Source organism: Bombyx mori, chromosome 21 (assembly GCF_030269925.1).
Source record: "Bombyx mori chromosome 21, ASM3026992v2".
NCBI lineage: Eukaryota > Metazoa > Arthropoda > Insecta > Lepidoptera > Bombycidae > Bombyx > Bombyx mori.
In genome coordinates this window covers 7,880,137-7,901,890 of record NC_085127.1, presented here as the reverse complement: position 1 = coordinate 7,901,890, position 21,754 = coordinate 7,880,137, and the positions used below count along the sequence as shown (strand labels likewise).

General features: G+C 35.9%; 1 protein-coding gene across 2 annotated transcripts in view; it reads right to left on the bottom strand.

Moving 5' to 3' along the window:
• The window catches only part of NGR-A21 (neuropeptide receptor A21), a 117,854-nt gene that overhangs the window by 12,247 nt on the left and 83,853 nt on the right, over positions 1-21,754 (bottom strand). For both annotated transcript variants that reach the window (NM_001134247.1, XM_062674542.1), the window contains 3 exon segments: positions 8,543-8,667; positions 14,952-15,151; positions 20,868-21,051. In NM_001134247.1, the coding sequence (NP_001127719.1) occupies positions 8,543-8,667; positions 14,952-15,151; positions 20,868-21,051 (509 nt within the window).

Sequence of the window (21,754 nt, the reverse complement as noted above, 5' to 3'; positions counted from 1 at the left end):
TGTGCCAAATCCAGAGTGGCGCCGTTACGATGCGTGTCATTGGCAAGACTAGAATTATGCGGTAACTTGATTCTCGCAAAGTTGATGAGAGCAATTATTGACAGCTATTCTCATCGCTGTAAAATAAGTAATGTATTTGCCTTTACGGATAGCACCGTGGCTTTGGCATGGATTCACTCATCACCGGCTAGATGGCATACGTTTGTAGCCAACCGAGTAACAAAGATACAGGATGAAATACACCCCAGAAACTTTTATTTTGTATCGGGTAAAGAGAATCCAGCAGACTGTCTTTCACGCGGCTTAACACCATCACAATTGATGGAGCATCCTCTTTGGTTCAGTGGACCCCGATTTGCTCATCTACCCATTTCAGATTGGCCAGTTAAGAATTTTGATGCCACATCGATGACTGATATTCTAGAAATGAAACCAGCTATCATGCTATTCACAACTGATGATGCACGGAATGACAATATATTATACACGCTTGCATGTCGTATTTCATCATGGCCCAAGCTGGTCCGTATTGTACTTTATGTTCTCCGGTTTATTAAATTGGTACCGAGTAAATTTGATATTTCCCATTTAAAGGTGGCCGAAACGAATATCATCAAGGCCGTACAGCGAGTTCACTTTGATAAAGAACTTAAGAATATGGAGTCTGGCAAAATATTACCGCCTGCATTTCAACGGCTCAGAGCCTTTGTTCACGAAGGTATCTTTCGTGTTGGCGGGCGATTGGAGAATGCTCACTTGGAATTTGATAGTCAGCACCCTATTTTACTTCCCGCTCGTGACCATGTAGTGAACCTTTTGATAGACTATTATCACAAAAAGTATTTGCACACCGGACCGCAGCTCTTAATGTCTCTGATACGCCAAAACTACTGGATTCTCTCTGCTCGGAATATAATAAGAAAGCGAGTACAGCAGTGTAATATATGTTATAGAGCAAATCCCCGAAACCAATGTCCATTGATGGCTGATTTACCTGCTTGTAGAGTTCAAGAAACAAAGGCCTTTTATCACACTGGTATAGATTACGCTGGCCCATTACGTATTATTCCCTACAGGCGACGTGGTGTTCGTAGTCAAAAGGCGTATATTTGTCTGTTCATTTGTCTAGTTACCAAGGCAGTTCACCTAGAACTCTCAACGGACTTGAGCACAGCAGCTTTCCTGAATGCGTTCAAGCGCTTCATTGCGCGGCGTGGTCCAATCAAAGTAGTATATACCGACTGTGGAACAAACTTTTTGGGAACTCACTCATATCTCAAGGAAATGTATAAATTGATTTCCTCTGAGCAGTATGCAGATAAATTTGCAAATGAATTGCGTGATAATAATATAGATTGGAAATTCAACCCACCATCAGCCCCTCATTTTGGCGGTATATGGGAGGGTAATATTCGGAGCGTTAGAACTCATCTTAATAAAATAATTGGTAATCAGCTTCTCACTTTTGAAGAAATGTTGACTACACTTGCTCAAATTGAAGCATTATTAAATTCGCGACCTCTATCAGTTTTGAGTTCAGATCCATGTGACCCTCAAGCTCTTACTCCTGCACATTTTATAAACTTAACACCATTAAAATCACTACCTTCAGAAACGATAACGGAACATTCTAATCTCATCCAAAGGAAACGTATTGTAGACAGTTTGGTCCAGTCTTTTTGGAAAAGATGGAAACTTGAATATCTTAATACATTACAAGTTCGTAATAAATGGAAAAAAGATAGCACTCCTATTAAAACTGGCACAGTTGTACTGCTTCAATCTGAAAATAGTGCTCCTCTTAATTGGCCATTGGGTATAATAGAGGAAACTTTTCCGGGTCGTGATGGAGTTGTAAGGGTGGTTAACGTTAGAACGAAAACTGGTACTTATCGTAGACCTGTTGTTAAGGTTTATCCTTTACCAACACAGTAGTGGTTCGATATAATTCTACATACATACAGTCCACAAAATCTAATTAAATATAATTAAGTAGTAATTTAATAGTCTAATTGAATAATAAAAGTAATAAGTCTAAGATAATAAGATTATTTATAATGTAGGTTTCATATATTATTATAGTGTTTAACTTTGAAAGAGCTTTACTCTCTCAAACTGGGGGGCATGTTTACGCTATCTGCAATGGATAATTAGCATTGATGTTTTGGAACGTAACTGAGAGCGCATCGATGTAGTCCCGCCCCTTTCCCCTCCTATATCAATGACACTTTTAAATTGAATTTGAATCGTGCGCATCAAAATTGTGCGATCGCAAAAAAGTGGTGAATATTGAGTGCAGCTAAGTAAGTACTTAAAAAACTAAAAGCTTTTCATCAAGATACAAAGAAAGAAGACAGGAGTGGCCACTCCATGAAGATAGTGCTACAAATATTATCACTACAAAGACACAGACTTTCGGTGAGTTCCTAAAAATATTACCTACTACCAAGTATCATATCGATTGCGCTCAAAAATATAAATAAAAAAGAACCAAGCCCAAACACTTAGTATGCTAAATAAAGTAATTAAGATATTATAGTAAACTGTGGATATTATATAGATATATACTGTATAGTAAACTGAAGTCGTCGTGGCCTAAAGGATAAGACGTCCGGTGCATTCGTATCTAGCGATGCAACGGTGTTCGAATCCCGCAGGTGTGTACCAATTTTTCTAATGAAATACGTACTTAACTACTTAACAAATGTTCACGATTGACTTCCACGGTGAAGGAATAACATCGTGTAATAAAAATCAAATCCGCAAAATTATAATTTACGTAATTACTGGTGGTAGGACCTCTTGTCTGCAAGGGTAGGTACCACCACCCTGTCTATTTCTGCCGTGAAGCAGTAATGCGTTTCGGTTTGAAGGGTGGAGCAGCCGTTGTAACTACCCTGAGACCTTAGAACTCATATCTCAAGGTGGGTGGCGGCTTTTATGTTGTAGATGTCTATGGACTCCAGTAACCCCTAAGTAACAGGTGGGCTGTGGGCTCGTCCACCCATCTAACCAATAAAAACAAATATATAAATAAAAATCTAACCAATAAATAGCATCAAATGCAGCTCATGAAATACATTTATGCTGCTTTTACCATCGTCGTGAAATGACATAACGCTTTGTACTAATAGTATTCGTTTTTGAGAAATTGGTTACTCGATCCATAAACATCAGAGAGTGAATGCCGCCCTGATCTTGAGACGTGAGACATTTATTGGTCGAATTTTCAATAACAGGTGTTCCATCTTTCAAACTGGGACGCCTGACTGCTTCGTTACCGTAATAAATAGGGCATACCAATGCGTTCTTACAATACCTCGCGCCAAATCCATTAGGCCACGATATATTATATTTCACATTTCATACTTTACAAACGCATTTGAAGCGTTCATTAACTAAATGTACTTTTGGTTAGTATTGGTTTAGTTACGTCAAAAAATTGGACACATAATCAAAGTTTATTCTTAATTTCGAATCAGAATCCAAAAAATTTAAATCACTCCAAAATAAATTAGCTTCACTTTATATCACCTTAGTTCCCGACATATTCGCACTCAATGTATCGTAAATTCTAATTTAACTTGACGGCTATGTTGACTTTTATTAATGGCATTTCATACATTTTAGATCGTCGACGACTTTTTTGTTATTACCAAAATTTCGTGGATAGATAAATGGGCTTACGGGCCACCTAAAGTGAAGTAGTTAGTGGAGCCCATATATACATATATCGCATCGTGAATTCGGTCACCTACATCGAAGTATCTATTTTATTGAATTAGGATTTTTCCACCTTTCAAACACAATATGTTGGCAGCGGAAATAAGAGGAGTGGTGATATTTACCCATATGGGCTTACAATACGCCCTATCACGAGTAAATGCCCGTTGGCGATCCAAATACGAAAGTATTTGTTTCTATTCTAGGCATGCAACCATGTTTAATAATTTTTTATTGATTTTTAAGGTAATTTGATATTATAATACCTTAATTTTTTTAATTTAATGTATTAAGATAATAATTTGTGGCGGTAGAACGTAAGATGTTTGAGAGATGGCTGAATCTCGCTTACGACATTTTCAAGCTAGCCTATTATTATATACAAGTTCCGAACATCAATATTTGGACCGTCGGTCTACGGAGCAACATCACCCGCTCGATGTAAGATCTTCCCTTTGTCGTATCTCTACCAATTTAATCATTTCATATAAAAAAATATATCTGCCATTCACAAATCCTATGCTACTTAGATTCACGTATGATATCCGAATCATATACAATCATTCACACTAAAAATGTTTCTCCCTGTATAATATTCTATTTATTAGATTAAGTCTATCTTATCAAGATCTAAATATTTTTGTGTAATCTTATTAAACGAGATGTCTTTGTGAATATAATAATATTATACACATCCAAATTAACTTTTGAGCTTATAAGGTGAGCTTTGTTGTTGTATATTTACTGCAAGATCATGTTGATGAATGCAGTGTTAACTTTAAGTTCACAAATATTGCTATAAAGGACATAATTGATAATTTCAAGACCATTAATATTAAAAAAACTGGTGATTTATGGGGAATATCAATTAAGGTTATAAAATCCATTATTGATATAATCGCACCTTACCTTGCTACAATATTTAATGACTGTATTTATAATGGTGTGTTTCCTGATCTAATGAAATATAGTAAAATAATACCTCTGTTTAAATCTGGTAGTACTTTTGACCCCACTAACTTTAGACCCATTTCAGTACTACCTACATTGAGTAAAATTTTTGAAAAAATTATTTTGGAACAGCTTTTGAACCATTTCTATTCCAATAACCTGCTTCATAACAAACAATATGGATTCACTAGAGGTCGTTCGACTATTGATGCAGGTGTAGATCTTATTAAAAATATTTTTCAGGCTTGGGAGGAATCGCATAATGCCCTTGGGGTATTCTGCGACTTATCTAAAGCTTTTGATTGTGTTGAGCATAATACATTGTTGAGGAAATTACACCATTATGGTATTAGGGGCGTTTCATTAGAACTTATTAAATCTTATTTATCCGGAAGAATCCAAAAGGTAGACGTTAAAGGAAAGAGATCTTCCGGTGTCTTACTTAATATGGGTGTTCCATATTGGGTCCCTTCTTATTTCTTGTGTATATCAATGATTTACCAAAGTTTATTGAAACCCGTCACGAGGTCGTATTATTCGCTGATGATACATCCTTATTGTTTAAAATTAAACGACAATTGGAAGATTATGACGATGTGAATGATGCTATCTCGCGCGTGGTACATTGGTTTAGTGTTAATAATCTGTTATTAAATAACAAAAAAACAAAATGTATAAAATTTACCACACCCAATGTTAGACAAGTAGACACTAATATCATTGTAAGTGGAGAGACACTGGAGCTTGTTGATTCGACAGTTTTTCTTGGTATAACAGTTGATTCCAGGCTGCAGTGGGGTCCTCACATATGCAAGTTAGCGAATAGACTTAGTTCTGCAGCGTTTGCGGTAAAAAAAATACGAACGTATACTGATGAAGATACGGCACGTCTAGTTTATTTCAGTTATTTTCATAGTGTTATGTCCTATGGCATTTTGCTGTGGGGCAATGCTGCCGATGTCGAAACGATTTTCATCCTGCAGAAGAGGGCTATTCGTGCTATTTATAATATGCACCCGAGGGAATCCTTGAGGGACAAGTTTAAGGAAATCAAAATTCTAACTTTAGCGTCCCAATACATTTTTGAAAATTTATTGTACGTGCGTAAAAACATTGTAGAATTCCCCAGAGTCTGCGATTTGCATAATGTGAACACTAGGAACAAACATAGGCTTGCGTTACCGGCGGCTCGAATTAAGAAAATAAGCAACTCTTTCAGGGGGCTGGGTGTACAACTTTTCAACAAGATCCCACAAAACGTTCAACTACTACCTGTTCATAGATTTAAGAAAACTGTCAAGGAACGTTTGTGCAACAAGGCCTATTATAAAGTTAAGGATTTTTTACTAGATGGCACTACGTGGGAATGAGGCGTTCGCTCCTGGCCTTTTCATTTTTCATTATTATTATTATTTATTTGAATTGTATTTTTTTGACTTGTCTTTTTGTATACTGTAAATATGTTATCATGTTTAAAAAAAAAAAAAGAAGAAAATAGTTGAGAAAATACATAAAAAAGCCCGCTGAGTTTGTTTCGCCGGTTCTTCTCAGGACTGTGGCTTTTTTGGAACCGGTGGTAGAGTTAACATTTTCTTTTACATTTTGACATTCAACAAGTGTGTTTTTGATGACATCCAAGTTGAAATAAATGATTTTGAATTTGAATTTGAATTTGAATTTGTATTAGAAATATTTTTATATATTTTTCAAGATTTGATATATTTAGTTAAATCTTCATTAATTAAACGTATATTACATTATTTGCCATATTAAATTTCATCGGAATGGAACAAAATTGAATTGATTATGGGATAAAAATGAATGATATGGAATTAAATAATATGAGATAGTGTTTTGGCGAAATGGTGGGAAGATACTGACGCTTCGAAACACTTTTTGAAAGAACCGGATAAAACACATCTAACTATTTATTTTTATTTTTCTAAATTTATGCACTTTCATTGTTGATAAATGTTAATAACCCACCAAAGCTATAAAAATCGACCTCTATGATGGAAATGAGAGATTCAGATTGCAACTGATATCTGGTAGGATAATAAGTTAAGGCTAATACAATTCCAATGAATCACAGTATTCCAAATATTGTTGCTGCTATAAAGCTCATAACAAATTATCTAAGACATTACCCCACCACATTACATTCAGGAAAGAGGCGTACTCAAACCATTAAAAGGTATACGAAACTCTTGCTCCATGGTAACCCTCCAAAGTATTATCTAATAATACTTAAGGACTTAATGTGCCGTGAAAAAAGCGAGAGGCACATTAATGGCGGACCCGAAGTCCTGAGAATTTCTCCCGTAAGCATTAAAAGTTGATACTAAACTTTTGCAAGGGTCTGAAGTGATGGTAAAAATAAATATGATCTTATATCACAATATTATGTTAATGCTGTAATAAATATCTGGAACGGGCACTTGGCTATGACATTATTTACTATTTGAAATAATGCCAAAACATATTGGACAGTTTATATTATGTCTAACATCGAATAGCCAAAAGGATGAGTTGTAAAGAAAGCTAATGTATTTTGATGTAATTATTTGACGCTTTGTAAAAAAATGGTTCTATGTGATTCACTTAATGAAAGACAATAAGATGATACCACAGATATGTAAGTTTTCTTAATTCGTAGGCAGGCGAGTATGCAGTCATGAACGTGGATAATGCCAAGGACACAGTTAATCCACTGTCTAAGGCTGAATGCTCTACCCAAATCTCGTTTGAAGAATGTTATAGTGTTCACGAAACACCAGGTTCATTCCAATCCCGACGTTATAAGGCTAAAAAGATCTCTGAAAACAGACTGAGGATAAACATAGTGATCCTAAATGGTATGGTCCAACTATGCTCTGGTGAATTCCTAAATAATATAAGAGAAGCAATAAAATGTCTATCTCTTGAAAATAATAAATGAAAACTTTATTCAAAATTATTTCAACAATATCATAGATTCATTAATTTCTTCAATAGGTCAAACAGAATTAGTTTACAATATTTGTCCGCAAATGTCACTAATATTGGACACGAAACATGTGTGAGCTTGTAACGAAATATTGTTACTGAAAGATGTTAGTAATTTCTGATTCTTAAATACCATTTGTAATTTGAGACAGTATTGCATGCTGGTAGCGCGTAATTTGAAAATTAAATACAGAAACTTTTCAGAATGAAGAATGGGTTTTCTGTACAGTAGTGTCACGTTAGCTTCGTAGCAAAGAACTTGTTTAGTGTTGTGACAAATAATATTTGAGAAAAATAGTTTAACATTTAAATATTTATTGTTATTAACATATTTTAGTAGTTTCTTACTAACTTTTACATTGAATTTATTTGTAAATATTTATTGGTATTTAATTGGTATTTTATATATATTTTATATATTTATTGGTATTTTTAAAATTGGTATTTATTGGCTTGTACTACTAGCCAAAAATATACTGTAAGTGCTTAAGAGAGATAAGCAGAATGTTGTCAGGTGTCTAAGCTGTTTCAAAACATGAAAAATAATAAAGTACTGAAGTTTATCAGCTACACAACGAGATTATCAAAGTTATTCAACATATATACACATACATAATATATATCGAGGGCAGAAAGGCGATTTCGTTTATAGACGCTTAATACGCGAGTTTTATCTTTGTAATTAAAGTTCCGTTTTATTTGGTAGTATTATCAATCAACTCTCGTTATTTTTTATTGTACATCAATTAGGTTTACCACACTCAAATAGCTGAAGATGTTTTTTGCATGATATTTTTTCCAAAATTTAAGCTTTGTGTGGCTCCCCTGTAAAGCTGCAAAAATATCATTTATATGTATATACTTATGAATTTATTCAACATACCGGTCACTATGCTGGTATGAACGTTTCTTTCTCGGCCACAAATGGAAAGCCCCGTATATGATGGGGTTGACTAGACTGTTTGACATTCCGAAGAAAAATATACCGTTCAGTAGCTCTTCACTTTGCTGTAACAAAAAATTAAGCATTGTTATAATTCTTGAAATTTAAATTTGCCTATTTATTACAATGGACATGTGGACATTATACTATAGTGGATTATATTATAGTGGAAATTATATGTATTTCAGATAATTTATGGTATTCATTCACGAAGTTGAGTTCCGTTTTTTTATAGGTCTAGGGTCTGCTATCCATCACCAATCAGGTGTCTTGCGGGAGATCAGGGTCTATGATGAGGTAGAGCCAATTCTCTGTCTCCCCTTAGTAGGTAAGCACATCGGCTTTTTTGAGTTTTATCAATGTGCGATGATTTTAAAGAAAGGCATGCACTCATCTAAGCAATAAAAAAAATATAAAAAAACAGTTGTCTATTTAAAATTATTCGCCGTGGAATACAGCCGGACTGTACTACCTTGTTTTAATAGGATAAAGCAACGTCTAAAAATGAATGCAGCGTGTTTCTTCTACAGAATTGAATTCGTCAGAATTCGACTCTTAAAATGAAGACATTACCATAATTAGTACAAGATAAACTTCCTCAATGCTTCAAAACCTCATTCCCTGCAGCCGAGGATAGATTAAGCTGGTACAAGATCGTGCATGAGAAAGTTTTTTATCGAGGTCCCGACCCTTAGTATTGAGGATTATCAACGGAAAGAGAAAGAGATTAAATTAAAAATATTATAACGGTAGTTAATAGTTGTTTACGCGAAAAGTGTCACCAAATCAGGCATTTCATCCGTACCATGGAACTTCGGGAATGTTGTGTGATCATCGTGATCATCGTCATCATAATCATCTTCATCATCTTCATCATCAGCCTATAGCAATTCATTGCTAGACATAGGCCTTTCCAACTTTTTTATTTTTTATTGCTTAGATGGGTGGACGAGCTCACAGCCCACCTGATGTTAAGTGGTTACTGGAGCCCATATAACGTAAATGCGCCACCCACTTTGAGATATAAGTTCTAAGGACTCAGTATAGTTACAACAGCTACCCCACCCATCAAACCCAAACGCATTACTGCTTCACGCCAGAAATAAGTGGGGTGGTGGTACCTACCCGTGCGGGTCCAAGGGGTCCTACCACCAGTAAAAAAACTCTCTTATCTAGCTTTTGCCAGGTACCCTGCATTTATCGTTACTCCACTGAGCCTGAGAGCACCCTGTATTACGTTTGCCAATTTGCAGTCTCCACTCAATACAGGTTTACGAGGTGATGCGACAGAAAGCCAAAGTTATCGTTAAGCATGATCATCGAAACACAATACATCATCATTTGAATATTTATCATAGAAAGGAAATCCAGAAAAGCCATACTCAAGTTATCATCGTTTGATTAGCATACAGTTCCATAAATACATTACCAAAACCAAAACTGAATTTGACTATGTTGTCGAAATAAATCTTTCAAAGCAGCCTTCATTAGAAATAATAAACGAAAAACACGCATCGTTACGTTGGTAAAGACACGTATTTAAATGAGGTCGATAAATGAAAGAGCTCAGTTTTGGTTCTTGTTTATAAACAAGTATGCGATCAGCGTTGTCTGTGTTGTGTCGACCTAAATGAACCAATTCGAAAATCTCATCTCGAAAGCATTGTAAAAGACAATTAAGGGTGGGCTTACAGTAGAGGCCCGGTGGCGGCGGACGCGAATTTATCAATCGTAGTAGATGGGTGCCTAACGAGACAAGCTTGAGCTCAAAATGAGTAGCAGTGTTTTTTGAGAATCATATCACACTGATTGGAGAGAATATACTGAGCCTGCAGAAGTAGGAAGCACCAGCCTGTTTCTATTTATTTATTTATTGCTTAGGTAGGTGGACGAGCTCACAGCCCACCTGATGTTAAGTGGTTACTGGAGCCCATAGACATCTACAACGTAAATGCGCCACCCACCTTGAGATATAAGTTCTAAGATCTCAAATATAGTTACAACAGCTGCCCCACCCTTCAAGCCGAAACGCATTACTGCTTCACGGCGAAATAGGCAGGGCAGTGGTACCTACCCGTGCGGACTCAGAAGACATCCTACCACCAGTCCTGTCGCGAAGCCATCATACTTTCCAGTTGTCAGGGGCAACCGTTACTCAATGCCGCTGAGACTTATAGACTTATAGACTATAATATGTCCCAAGGTGGTGATATCCACTTTGTGACATCTATAAGCTCCAGCTATTTATGCCAGCTGTGTCATGAGACCGTGTCTCAATGTTTTGTTATTTAAAATTAATAGCGCAAATAACAATTATTTTCCAGACAGCTTTCGCAGATCAAAACGCTTTTCAAAGTATTTTAGTTTAAGAATATTTTAATTTAGAGGGTGCTCTGAAGAAGATAATGATAGAGTCATTAACGAGAGTCGAGAAGTTTTAATTGGTTCCATCAGTACTAAGTTGTTTCAAAAATATGAAGAAAAAAAAACCACACAGAAATTTCAACCGTGAACAATCAGCTTAAGGTTTATATGATACTTAGCCTAATTTTGATACCAATCCAAGTACAGACCAAGACCGTGATATGTAATGTTTCTAAATCAAAAATCATGTTGATGCATTGAAATGTGAATAGGACGAGATTACTTTAAATTTTCATCCTGACATGGGAGGTAGTATTTTTTTGTCCTACCTATGCTGATAGCCTCGAGAGGCTATTTCAGCTTCTCCTTGACGTGTACGTGAGCTCACGGGGCTCAAACCGGGACTGTTGCTAAAACTGGCGCTAGCAAGAGCAATGCTTCGCAGAATCTACCATCAGGTCCGAAACGCGGCCCACTGAGAAGATCCGGTGAGAAACTCAGTGGGCTGAGGGAGATAGTACAGTTTAGTACTACGGTACGTTATTTACGAGTAATATTCTATTAGTGTCTCGTATCAAACGACACGGCGATGTATTCTAGCAGGCAATAACGTCTAGGAGTGTGATAGACACTAGGAGGCTACAATTCTTTTATCTCCGGGGACTGCTGAATATTTCTAATGCAATTCTAGTAGCTCTCGTCTAGTACAGATCTTCGGAATTTAATGTTCAACGGCGGCGAGAGGTTTTTATTAAGCTTACAGACTATCTAACTAATGGCGGCTAATACTATAAAAGAAGAAAATAAAGTAGCTAAATAATTTAGAAACGAAAGTCTACGGTCTTCATCAAAATCGAACAGCTAGTTGTTTACCAGTCGTTTTTTTCGAACGTAAGTTCAATAAAAATAAAGCTATGGTAATAATAAGTATTCTAAGATCTAACTAAGATCTACACTCTTTCAAAACTACATATATCCTAATTATTAGTATTTAAGGTAAATAATGTAATAGTATATAAGAATATTGCAATATATGCTACATCTTGTTTCATTTTTTTCTTGTTTACGTCGATTGAATAGCGAACAAAATAGATCATTCTACTACAATAATGGATCTCAACATAAACATCAAAAGAAAATAAACATGTGAAATAAATGAAATTCAGCGTGAAATCAATGTAATAGTGTAGCTACAAATAAAGCCTCCCAAAGGGACATTCTGCGGTTACTTTTATTTTACTCGGTTCTTGAAATAATCTCTGAAGTCCCATAAAATGAATAGCCTGATCCTTTCGTGACAAGAGACGATTTTCAGCAACCATTTAACAATAATCTTCTATGTTCTGACATCGAGCTCTGTTTTTAAAGGGGATAGTGGAATCTATGTTATGATATCTTGATCGTTTAGTTAGCATTTCTAAGTAGGTTGTTCGTTATTATTTATTTATTAATAATATTCGTAATGTCGTAATTAAATTAAGTGTAAATTCGTATGTTCGTAATATTTCTGTTATTCTTTGGATTGACTATAGAAAATGGATATACCTATATATATATATATATATATACAGTCAAACCTGGATAAGCGAGAGTTCAAGGGAGCACAATCTCATTCTCGCTTATAGAGGTTTCTCACTAACCCGAGTTTCTCGCTAATGCTCCCTCTGAATTTCATTTCGCGATTTTCCGGATTCAAACGCATTCACTATTTTAAGTTTATCACTTAATGACAGTACTTTAATTTTCCGTTTTGACATGATGCAGAACAGAACTTTCTTTCGCAATTGATTAACGATAAACTGAGTAAGGCCGACAAACAGGACGATACACAGGCACATGTGTCCATTCGAAAAGAATGCGATAAAATAACAACGTTATTTAGTTCCATGAAATAGAATAGGTTCAATATTGACGAGAAAACAATACAAAAACAATGGTAGGAAGTTCCCCGAAAGTTAAGAATGAGTCATAAAATAGTAGATGTTAAATTTGTAGTTTGTTTTGTCATTTGTTCCTCCTAAATAATATAAAGAATAAAGCTCGACTGTCGCTTATAGAGGTATAGATAAGTAGCAGTCTCACTTACGGAGGTCCATGAGGGAGAAACGACTCTCTCTTACAGAGGTTTCTGTTTCTCGCTAATAGAGGTTTTGGGAGCTTAAAATGACGGGTCCTGGCTATTACTCTCACTTATAGAGTTTTCTCATTTATCCAGTTCTCGCTTATCCAGGTTTGACTGTATTGGGTTTTTTACAATAAAATCACTTTTTCTTAAAATTAAAATTTATTAAAACTTATTTTCTATTTCTTAATTGGATTTTCTATAAAAGCGTATTTTGTTAGTTTTTTTAAACTATTATTTATTTATCATTTTTCAGTTGAATTTCAATTTTTTCAACTTTCTTTCAATTTTTTTAAATATTGGAATGTCATCGGTCCTTAATAAATATATACCAAATTTCGAGTTAATCCGACGTTTTCAAGGGGGTCAAAAGCATGTTCAAAGATTTCGTTACAAGCATCTATATATTAATACGTGAAGGAAAAACTTTGTATCCCTTTTTACGAAAATTGCGCGGACGGAGGAGTATGAAATTTCTCACACTTATAGAGATTATAGAGAAGAAGTGCACAATGCTAATATTTTTTTAAAATAATGCATAAAAGATACATTAAATCAATAAAGAAAACATTATACACACTACCATGTATTTGACACACACACGCATGCTATATTTCTTTATTGTCAAACTTTTCTTTGCAGTCTGTCAGTTATAGTCTGTCAAATTGAGAATAGATTAAATACTGTTTTCTCTTTATTAATATTTGTCTAAAGTGTAGTCTTGACGAAATCTTTGATTAAGTGAGTATAATAAAAATAGTGAAGTATAATAGTCCTTGACAATAGAATCATAATAGTGTACAAACTTACAATTTCAATTAAATAAAGTCGAATTTCGACTACTGCGGGACCTCTAGTACATATTAAATACATCTGAAGTTAATAAAAGCGTATTAAAAAGAAAATACTTGGATCAAATCGAACAATGCCGTTGGATTTTTCACCTCCCTCATTCATCTCGACGGGACTCGAGTTAATTCGTCTCTCAATACTACAATAACAAGCAATAATCTTTTACTGAGTATATTGTATATATATATGTAATGTTAGTATTATATTCACATATATACGGAGATGGTAAATCATATCTGGTTACTAGCAGCCTCAGTTTAAAATAGTATAATAAAATATGACACATAAAATATGTTCATAGCTTGTATGGCATTTTATTTTATTGTTCACATATGAACCATTTGGTAATTTTAGACTTGTTTCACGGTTCGAGCGGATAGTGGTTGGTTGGTACCTTGCTGTGCGGCTGACATAGCACAGTACAATTTCATAGTTGGAGAATGTGCACACAGCCCACCTGATGTTAAGTGATTACTAAAGCCCATATACAGAACATGCTGCAATCCGTCTTGAGACATTAGACAAAGAAACACATGAATGTTTCGCGGCAGAAATATACAAGATGGTGGTACGTATGCGTGACGTTTAACAAATCACAATATGCCCTTTCACCAGTGTTCCCAATTTTTTTTTTTTTTTTTTTAAACAAATTAAATATTTGCTAACAATCACGCCACACTCCACACCCTCCACATCCACAATATACTTTTATAACTTTTAAAATTTCAAACTCTTTTAAATATTTTGTTTGTTGCATTCAACCTAATCCTAGAAGGTACAATTCGCTTGTGAAAGGTACAATTTCTTTGATAGTCACTTTTACATGGTGAAATATTGTAACAATGCCATATTTTTTCTGAAGCTACATTTTGCATGTTGCAGTAAAGTCATGTCGATTTAAAACCATCTATATCTTGTATAGAGTTCTTATAATCTTAATCTGGGCGACGTTAAAATCAATGATCAAGTCACTTACATTTGATTTTGTAAAATACAAATCTTTGTACTTACGTTTTTGTCTGGATTCAGAAACGTAAATATTATCATCATTACGTAGTACGGAGTCCACCATATCAGAAACGCAGCCACAATAACAACGGACATCCTCAAAGATTTCATCTTAGCCCGATCTATTAATCTCCGTCTATTCATGTCGGGAGTGAAATATTTTTCTTGCCTTCTGACTTCAGGTTTGAATACTTTTTCACTCTCTGAAAATAATTAATCGGTTAAAATTTTGATAATCAAGCATTTTCATTGAAACCAAAAGCTTGTTCAATGATCCGTAGAATATGAGAGAAGCTTTACAATTGACATCGTTTAGGGCCCGAAATATTTTCAAAGGCACTTTAATTAGTGAGTCACCATGATTAAAAGTTCAGAGGCAAGTAAGAGTAAGGTACACTTAAACAGGGTAAGCTCGGGTAACATTGTACTCCTTCCATTCGTTAAGTACGCTAATAAATCATATGTACATATTTGAATCAGAGATGCTCCCATTTATAAATCAGTTTTCCGTTTGAAATGGATCATAAAAATGATAATGAAAAAATCATTTCATTATTCACTAATTATTTTTTTCATTTTTTAGTTGATCCACAAATATTTTAAATGCGTGTCGTCAGTATTAAGTTAACAATGTGTACAAACGCTATAAATGGGCATGCTAGTTATAGAATAGAATATAATAGAATAAATTAACTATTAGTCGAGCTTTCGCGATTATAACGCAAAATAATTAATCCGCTTCCAAATTCACAGTAAATTTATCTACAGTTGATATTTTAGTAATATATCTTAATAATAAGAAAATATTTCGACATTTGCGACAATGCAAAAAATTAGATATGCGAAGTACAAAATATCATAAAATTATATTGACCGAAAATCGTCTACAAAATTTTCCAACGCTTTGAAACCTTTTAAGCATTCTAAATATAGTTGTTTTCATTATTAAAGCAAAATAATAGCTGAAAAGATTATTGAAATAAGGTGAGTTCGTGTTCACCTTCATGAATTGAGCCCCAACATTAAATATAATACCTTGAAAAAGTTTAATTTCTAAGAGAAAAATTATTTACGAAGGAGTTTTTTCTATATAAATTGACAGTTTTGGGTTGGTATACACTATAATTGAATAATTCTTTGACTTCTTCTCGTAGGAGAAGAACGGCTTGTCATGCATGCTTACGGCACGGGACGGATCTCGGGAAAACTCGTCTACCCAAGCATCATTTCTCCAGTCTATGGGACAGGGATGGTTTGCTGCCTACATACGACAATAGAGTAATACCAGCTACTTCCATTTGACTCCATACAGAAACGGGCTGTTCGGATAGTCGATAGTCCCGCTCTCATGGATCGCTTGGAACCTCTGGGTCTACGGAGGGACTTCGGTTCTCTGTGTGTTTTATACTGTATGGTCCATGGGGAATGCTCTGAGGAATTTATTCGAGATGATCCCCTCATCTCCTTTTTATCATCGCACCTCCGGCCAACGGAGCAGAGTTCATCCATATTATCTGGAACCGCTGCGTTCCTCGACAGTGCGTTTCCAAAGATCTTTTTTGCCACGTAGCATCCGGCTTTGGAGTGAACTCCCCTCCACGGTATTTTCCAAGCGCTATGAAATGTCCTTCTTCAAACGAGGCTTGCGGAGAGTACTTAATGGTAGGCAGTGGCTTTGCTCTGCCCCTGGCATTGCTGACGTCCATGTGCGACGGTGGCCACTTACCATCAAGTGGGCCGTATGCTCATCTGCATAGAATGGCAATAAACATAATAGTAATAATAATCCGATGATAGCTGGAGCCTATTCTCCCCGGACTTGGTCAGAGCTATCACCTTGCACAATTTTCAAGTTCCCGGGAAGTACATGTGGAGAGAATGGAGTTAAACAGCCGTGTCATATAAGTTCGAACCACCAGACCTGGAAGCACATTGCCTGGAGAGCGGTCCTCGGGAGCATGGGCGACCTAACGGGTGCTTCTGCACATACAGCGTCAGCGCAACCACGACCACTCTGACAAGAGTGTCCGACTGAGAAGTCATATACTGTTGCGGGGAAATGTAAAAAGACTTGAGATAGCGTTCTCGCCGGCGTCCCTGGGAGTGATAAGTTATGAACTCCCTACGGAGGCATCGAGTTACATTCAGTCCCAAAGTTATAAGGATGAGAAGGTGCTGAGTACTCAGGTCGTAAAGCGCTTCAATTATCATGGGACAGTGTGGTCCGTTATGAACACACACATCGAGTACATTGGGCTGATAGCACAGACTAGTAGGGATGTGTGAGGGTTTGTCGTGGCCGACCACACGGTAGATGCCCCTTTCGGCGTCTTCGTACAGTCCTAGTGCTATGATAAGTCGGGAACCCGTCAAAGCTACTGCAGTGGTGGGACTGCGGCGTCGGCTCCCTCCAGGCAACGAGATGCAGGTAGCTTAAACAGCCGTGTTCCGTGAGCACCTGGATCGCTGGGAAGATGAGGCATCCTCGGTAGCGATTCACCCAGTCCGAGAGAACGGGGCGGATCGCCTCGACGGTCTACCTGCCTCAAAGCTTGAACCCTGGAGATGTCTCATCACTTGGTTTGAGTACACCGTCCAACGCATTAGGTCACAAGTATGTATTTTGAGCTTCTCTGTGGTACTCTGTCGTTATCAATTAATTTAATCTCAGAACTATCAACTGTAAAACACAATATCGTTAAATTATATTCGGCTCAAAAGCGGAGCGTCTCACTTTAATTACTCAAATGACATTCCAGTTTGCCACACAATAACTGACACCGCATCGTATATTTGCTTGAAAGGCGAATATACTGAAGGATGACTTTCATCAAAACGTATCTCGGAGATTGGTTTTTAATTTAAGGATAATTACATAAATGTAACGCGAATTTAATCAAAATGAGGAAATAAGATACGAATTACAACATTTCTAATTTAAGAAAGACATATTGATATAGAACTGATGTAAATACTGCCGCTTTCAAAGTTGAATTAATACGTATTATCATTGGGTTTAAGGCAAGCTAGTTAAATTTGTAAGTTTGCGCAATTACCGCGGCTTACTTTATAATTGTTTATGAACTTGGTGGTAGGACCTCTTGGGAGTCCACACGGGTAGTTACCACCACCCCGCCTATTTCCACCGTGAAGCAGTAATGCGTTTCGGTTCGAAGGGTGGGGTAGCCGTTGTAACTATACTGAGATCTTAGAACTTATATCTCGAGGTGGGTGGTGCATTTACGTTGTAGATGTCTATGGGCTCCAGTAACCACTTAACACCAGGTGGGCTGTAAGCTCGTCCATCCATCTAAGCAATAAATAAAAAAAAGACTATCTTGTGAAGGCAGATTTTGACCTCATGGGCCAAGGTCAATTAACCTCTGTAGCCACTAGTTGGGACAGCGGCTGTCCCATAACCATTAAATCCGAACCGTCAGATCTATTAAAAGCACTGAATACTTTAAGGTGAGTCTTGTTATATAATATCGGATAATACGTATATACTTTTAATTAATTCTCTTAAGTATAGTTGTTGTATGTTAATTATTTTTTCTTTCTGTACACTATAACTTTAGACGTTTATGTTTTAAATTATCTATGTTAACTAAAATTATCAGTGATATTTCTTATGGTTAATACTGGTCATAGTTTCTCTCGAGACTTATAATAAATATTCAAGTAACAACTAAGTATTCAGTTTTACAGAAAATCATAATTCGTGTAAGGCTAGTATTTTCTTTGGCCTTTTTTAGTCATAGATATAATGAAAACTATGGTTTTTTTTTATTGCTTAGATGGGTGGACGAGCTCACAGCCCACCTGGTGTTAAGTGGTTACTGGAGCCCATACACATCTATAACGTAGACGCGCCACCCACCTTGAGATACAAATTCTAAAGTCTCAGTATAGTTACAACGGCTGCCCCACCCTTCAAACCGAAACGAATTACTGCTTCACGGCAGAAATAGGCAGGGTGGTGGTACTTATCCGCGCGGACTCACAAGTGGTCCTACCACCAGTAAAAAATGTACTTTTGCGGCATAACGTCTGACCGACGAATGACTTTCGTGACCACGAAAACTGTAAAGTATTTGAAACTTAAAGTAATATAATATAATATACGGGGCGAAGCTAGTCTAAAAAAAGTTACTCCTTATATCATCAGCTACCTATCAGTGAAAGTTTCATCAAAATCGGTCCAGCCGTTCCAGAGAATTGCCGGAACAAACAGACAGACAGACAAAAATTGTAAAAAATGTTATTTTGGTGTATGTACCGTATATATATATTCATACGCATGTAGTAAAAAGCGATTATTTCAATACTACAAACAGACACTCTAATTTTATTTATATGTATAGATTAATACTCTATTGTTATCATCTTTATATTCTTGAAGCTAGCTATACCTCTTTTGCCGCGTTTGAGAAAACATATCACGAATCGAATCGATCATAACACATATTTTATTTCATTGTAGTTCCATTGGAAACATTGTGTAGCAAGCAAGATTTGGAGCTACATACATGTACTTATTATTTATGAGTACAATAATAAGATTTTCAGTTAGTAAATAATTCATTTACGCTCAACAACTATGACTTCTAACATACTTGTATATGTGAGCACATGTATGGGTCTTTTTAATTATACTATTTGATAACTTGATCCGGTTATATTTATTAGTTCATGTCTCCTGTGTTTTTGCTGGCGTAATACAGGAGACTTTAACAATATCTTTAATCTAATTTTCTAATATCTATTATCTCTAATATCTATCTTTAATAAATACTTTAATCCTAGTTCTAAGTGAATAAGCATTAAGTATATAAAACAAAATCTAAAACAAAATCTCGTTTACAATTTCAACCTATACAACAAATATAGTCACTAATTTATTTATGGATCTAAAAGATCAACTTGTGTTTTCATTGAAAATACATGAGTTGTGCTATTTCAGAATTCTATTATCAGGGGCTTTTAAAATACTGTCAATAAAATCATTGGCATACCAATACCGGGAATACTTTTATCTAAAATAATATTATTTTTTGCATAATAATAAATACTTAATAATTTTAGTAATGTTTTTTGGGTTAACGAGTTAGGCGTTTTGGTGAAAACTGTAAGCCTGACTTTGTATTTAATTGAATAAATTAATAAATAGCGGATTTTAGCGAGGAAGCCGTTTTTATTTTAAAATGTTTAATTTATTAATTCTCATAGAGTTAAATTCAAGCATTCGATATTCAAAGGCTAGATAATATATATTTCTCTGTTAAAAGTGCCTAAAACATTCACATACCAATGCTAAATAACAGTTACATACTACGAATAGGATAGAACTAATGATCCGGTTACTAGAGATAAAGCCTCTGGTCTGGTCGTTTCCATTGATCTGCACAATGATCCGATGAATTTAGCTGCCCATTGGTAGTAAAACAGCCCATTAAATTTCTCGTCGGATCTTTTCAAAGGGTTGCGATTCTGATCATGGTAGATTCAGCGAAGCACTGCTTTTGTGAGCTCCGTGAGCTCGCCTACGCGTCCGTTGAAGCTAGCATAACCCCTCAAGACTACTAGCAATAGTTAGGCGATTAAAAAAAAAGGATTGTGTGGTTTTATGAAACCACAGTAAAATTGAAACTTTTTTTCACATTATAGACATTTAACTCTGGCAAACAACATTTAGATTAAACACTGACAAAAACAAAACAGCGTGGAGCACTGGCATAAATTAAGTAATAGTCTATACACTACACGGTCAGCTGCTCAATAGGCGCCGCCATATTGGCCTTGGCTGCTCTGACGAGCGCATTTCACTTTATCCCTACTCCGTGGCCGACCGTCACGCGACATGCAACACACAGACCAAAAAAGTTTGAGACGATGTCATATTAGTAAAATGAAACTTACGTGCAATTGTCCTAACCGTCGACACATAAGTAGAAACCAATATAATCAATGGCAGTATGAACATAAAGACTAGCGACAGAGTAGTGTATGCTTGTTCCTGCCATCGCTCCGTGTAGAATCCATGTGTAACACACTGATGGAACTCTTCAAAGAACGGGCCTTTTGCTACTCGGAATACTACGGCCTGAAACAAAAACTTTTTTATACTATGGGCCAACGAAACTACCATGGATGTCCATGGAAATCAAAGTAAATGCCGCCAACCTATTTTAGATATGAGGTTCAAATCTAGATTGTATGACGGCTATCTTATCTTTTAAACAGGAACAGATGAATGCTTTGTGAGAGTAATAAATATGACCCTAGTAGATTCCTAGACTCCTAATATACGTAATAGCCTTAGACTAATGATTTATAATATATTATCATACTAGTCACTAGTAGTAGTATTAATTTAAAGTTGTCTTGGCTTTAAGTATAAGACAGTCGGTGTATTCGTAACAAGCGATGCGACTGTGCCGGTGTTGGAATCCCGCATGCAAATACCAAGCTATCTAATCAACTCTAATTGAAGATTAAATCTAATCCAATTAACTCATGGCCACGAATGACTTTCACTACGAAAGAATAACATAGTGTAATCAAAATGAAACCCGCACAAATTAATTTGCTCAATTACAGGTGAATCTGAAGCAGTAATGTGTTGAGGTTTGAAGGGTGCGACAGCCGTTTTACTATACAGCTGAGACTTAGAATTCATATCTCCAGGTGAGTGACGGCATCTAGAAGTCGTCGTGACCTAAAGGATAAGACGTCCGGTGCATTAATATCTAACGATGCACCGGTGTTCGAATGGCAAGTACCAATTTTCTAATGAAATTCGTACT